The following is a 2,743-nucleotide window of genomic DNA, read 5'->3' on the forward strand; positions in this document are numbered from 1 at the left end:
CAAGCCAGTTTTTATCACAGTTTCTGAGAAAAACCAAGCTGGTTTTTATCACAGTTTCTGAGAAGGTACCTAACCTTTCTGAGGTTTCCTTATCCATAAGAAAGAAAATAAAATTGGGAGAGGCCATTCTGAGCAGTGAAAAAAAATGAACTGTGGATTTAGGCAGACAGACAGTCTCAGTTCTTAGCCCTTGTGACCTAAAGCCAGTTACTTGACCTCTCTGATTCTTATTTTCTTGACTTGCAAAATGGAGATAACAGTGTCTGTTATAAGGATTGTGGAAGCATGTCGCTCATGCCATCTTACAGTAGGTACAAAATAACTATCATTTTGTTCCTATATCACTTTCAGCAAATGTGAAAGAAAGGGATGTGAATATGCTGAAATGTCTGTAAAAAAAAAAAAAAAGTAAACTCTTCTGATCAACACTGCCCATCTCTGTGGTTATCGTAGATGTTCCAAAAGACTGAGGTTAAGAGGCTACAGGGAGCAAAGAGCACCAACCACAAGAAGCACGGTTCAAAGCAGGAAAAGACGTGGTCCTGACCATGGTCCTGCCGGACACCATCTCAGATGGGCTCTGCGACAGCATCAGGAGGCCTGACGAGACAGTTTGGGCCACCGGCCGGCAGGCACGAGAAGTTCCCAGGCCGGGAGACTTCACCATGATGGTGCAGCGAGCTCCTGAATCTCAAGGCAGCTCAACATCATACCTGAGACCTGGTCCCGAGGCAGCGCAGGAGTAAAAGGCGCTATTTTGAGGAGCAGCGTCAGCTTTAAGTTAACCACAGGAAGAAAGCCTCTTATCACATGTAAACATTTACAGGTTTCCACAGCTAGCTCTAGGGCACCGTCATCTGAGGGGAACAGGGCGTGCCCAGAAGGAGCTCAGGCAGGGGCCCCTCGCACACTGGGGAGAAGATGCTGCACTGCCACCAGTCTCAGCCAGCACGCTGCCCGTGTCCCCAGCCTCCCCCTGGGCCAGGTCCAGAACACATGACCCCAGCTCAGGCTCTCAGGCTCCAGAAGCTGGTGTAGACAGCAGCGGGTTTCCTGGACAAAGACTCATCGTTCATAACACAGCAACGGACCTGTCTGTGCCTCGGGAGGAGAATGTATTTTAAACCTGGAAGAGTCATGATTCTGAGATGCTCCACATGTTGTCATCTTTGCCTTCTGCAGACACGGGGCTCCTCCCCTTTGAGGGGGGCCCCTCTGGCTGTGGGCTGTGCCCTCCCTGTTGGCAGAAATGTCGGGGGGCAGGCAAACAACAGGCCTATGACTTGGGTTGTGTCCTGCACATAAACACCTGGGAGAGCAGAGCCAGAACTGTGGCAGTGGGGAGTGTGTACCTCAGGAGGTGGTGATGAGACAGCTTGGCTATACAGAAGGATTCTGGGTGTGCCAGCTCTAGTAGAGCCAGTAGGCAACTCTGGACCTAATAACTTCCTGCCCTTGTTTGCCACTCACCACATCCCCAAGTCTAGAGGTTTGGCCCTTTTCTAGCTATGGCACCTCACCAGGGAAGTCAATGCTACAGGACCTCCGGGAGCCTCGTGGTGCTAAGGTTGAAGACTCTAGTCGGAGAACATCCTTATGGTGAGGTTCTATTCTCACGACAGCCTGCAATCCCTGGGAGTGGCTGCACATGGCAGGTAAAGGGGGCGAGTGGCTTGGGCACCTGTACCCCACTGAGGAAGCCAGGACCCTTCTCATCTGCAGTGGCCGCGTGTAGGAGAGAGGGGCAAGGCGGCACATGTGAGAAGCAAGCACAGGCTGGCAGTGGACACAGGACTCTTTCCTGCTGCAGGACAGCAGGGGCCAGGGCCCGAGGCTGGACTCCTCTAGGGCACAGATCGGGTTTTGCTGCAGGACTGGCTCGGCTTTGCTGGTTCCAAGGACTCAGTTCAGCCGTCTTCTACCCTCAGACAAACTGCGACAGGTTGGGGACCTTGATCTTCAGATCGCCAATGTTGATAATCCAAGGCATCTCCGGCAGGCCGATGTTTTTCATGGTGGACGCTGCCCGGGTGGGTGCTGCTGGAAGACCACCCTCGGATTTCTCCAGCCTGTTCTGAGCTTCAGTGTGAGCCATGATTTCATTCATGTTTATTTCCAGCACCATCCTACCCATCACCACCTCCTGAAGAACGTAGTGCCCCTTATCCATATGGAAGATCAAATCCAATTCACAAACATTTTCGAAACACTTGTCCAGAGTCTCCACAAAATCCTGGATGAGGTCCAAGATCCCAAGTTCACTCTCTGATGAATCCCCACAAAATACAAAGTAGAGGGTAGCATCATGCCAATAAATCAGTTTGTAGTCAGACCCACCAATCAAACTTCCACCCCCCAAGAACTTACAGATGTTGTCATCCCGTTTGAGAGCTAGATGGAAGATCTTTCGAATAATCTGCTGTTGAATTTCTTCTGGGAAACGCTGGTAGAAGCTGACAAGCCACGGCTTCCCGTGGTTATTGAAAACCAGGATTGCCTGAATCATCTTTGCCCGCCACAGTCCTTTCACCACCAGCTGCTTCCAGAGAGCCTCTCCTTCCACTACAACCTGGTCATACTTATATGGAACTATTTCTGGGTTTTTATTCTATTTTATTAATATGTGTATATACATATATATATATGTGTATAAATTTAATTTCATTAGTTGTTATTGGGCTGTTCATTGGATGAGTTGGAGTAGTTTATACACTTTTCATGGAATTAATCTATTTCATCTAAA

The 2,743-nt window shown here is 49.5% G+C and overlaps 1 protein-coding gene across 1 annotated transcript; it reads right to left on the reverse strand.

The window, feature by feature from the left end:
• Positions 1-1,924: 1,924 nt before the first annotated feature.
• On the reverse strand, positions 1,925-2,512 carry LOC132500882 (AP-3 complex subunit sigma-2-like). Its single transcript, XM_060116207.1, has one exon. The coding sequence runs from the start codon at positions 2,504-2,506 to the stop codon at positions 1,925-1,927; it is 582 nt and encodes a 193-aa protein (XP_059972190.1). The 5' UTR covers positions 2,507-2,512.
• Positions 2,513-2,743: the final 231 nt, after the last annotated feature.

Source organism: Mesoplodon densirostris, chromosome 13 (genome assembly GCF_025265405.1).
Source record: "Mesoplodon densirostris isolate mMesDen1 chromosome 13, mMesDen1 primary haplotype, whole genome shotgun sequence".
Lineage (NCBI taxonomy): Eukaryota > Metazoa > Chordata > Mammalia > Artiodactyla > Ziphiidae > Mesoplodon > Mesoplodon densirostris.

Bases quoted from the DNA above. Each gene is read 5' to 3' on its own strand.
- LOC132500882 (XM_060116207.1), bottom strand. From the start codon at position 2,506: ATGATTCAGGCAATCCTGGTTTTCAATAACCACGGGAAGCCGTGGCTT.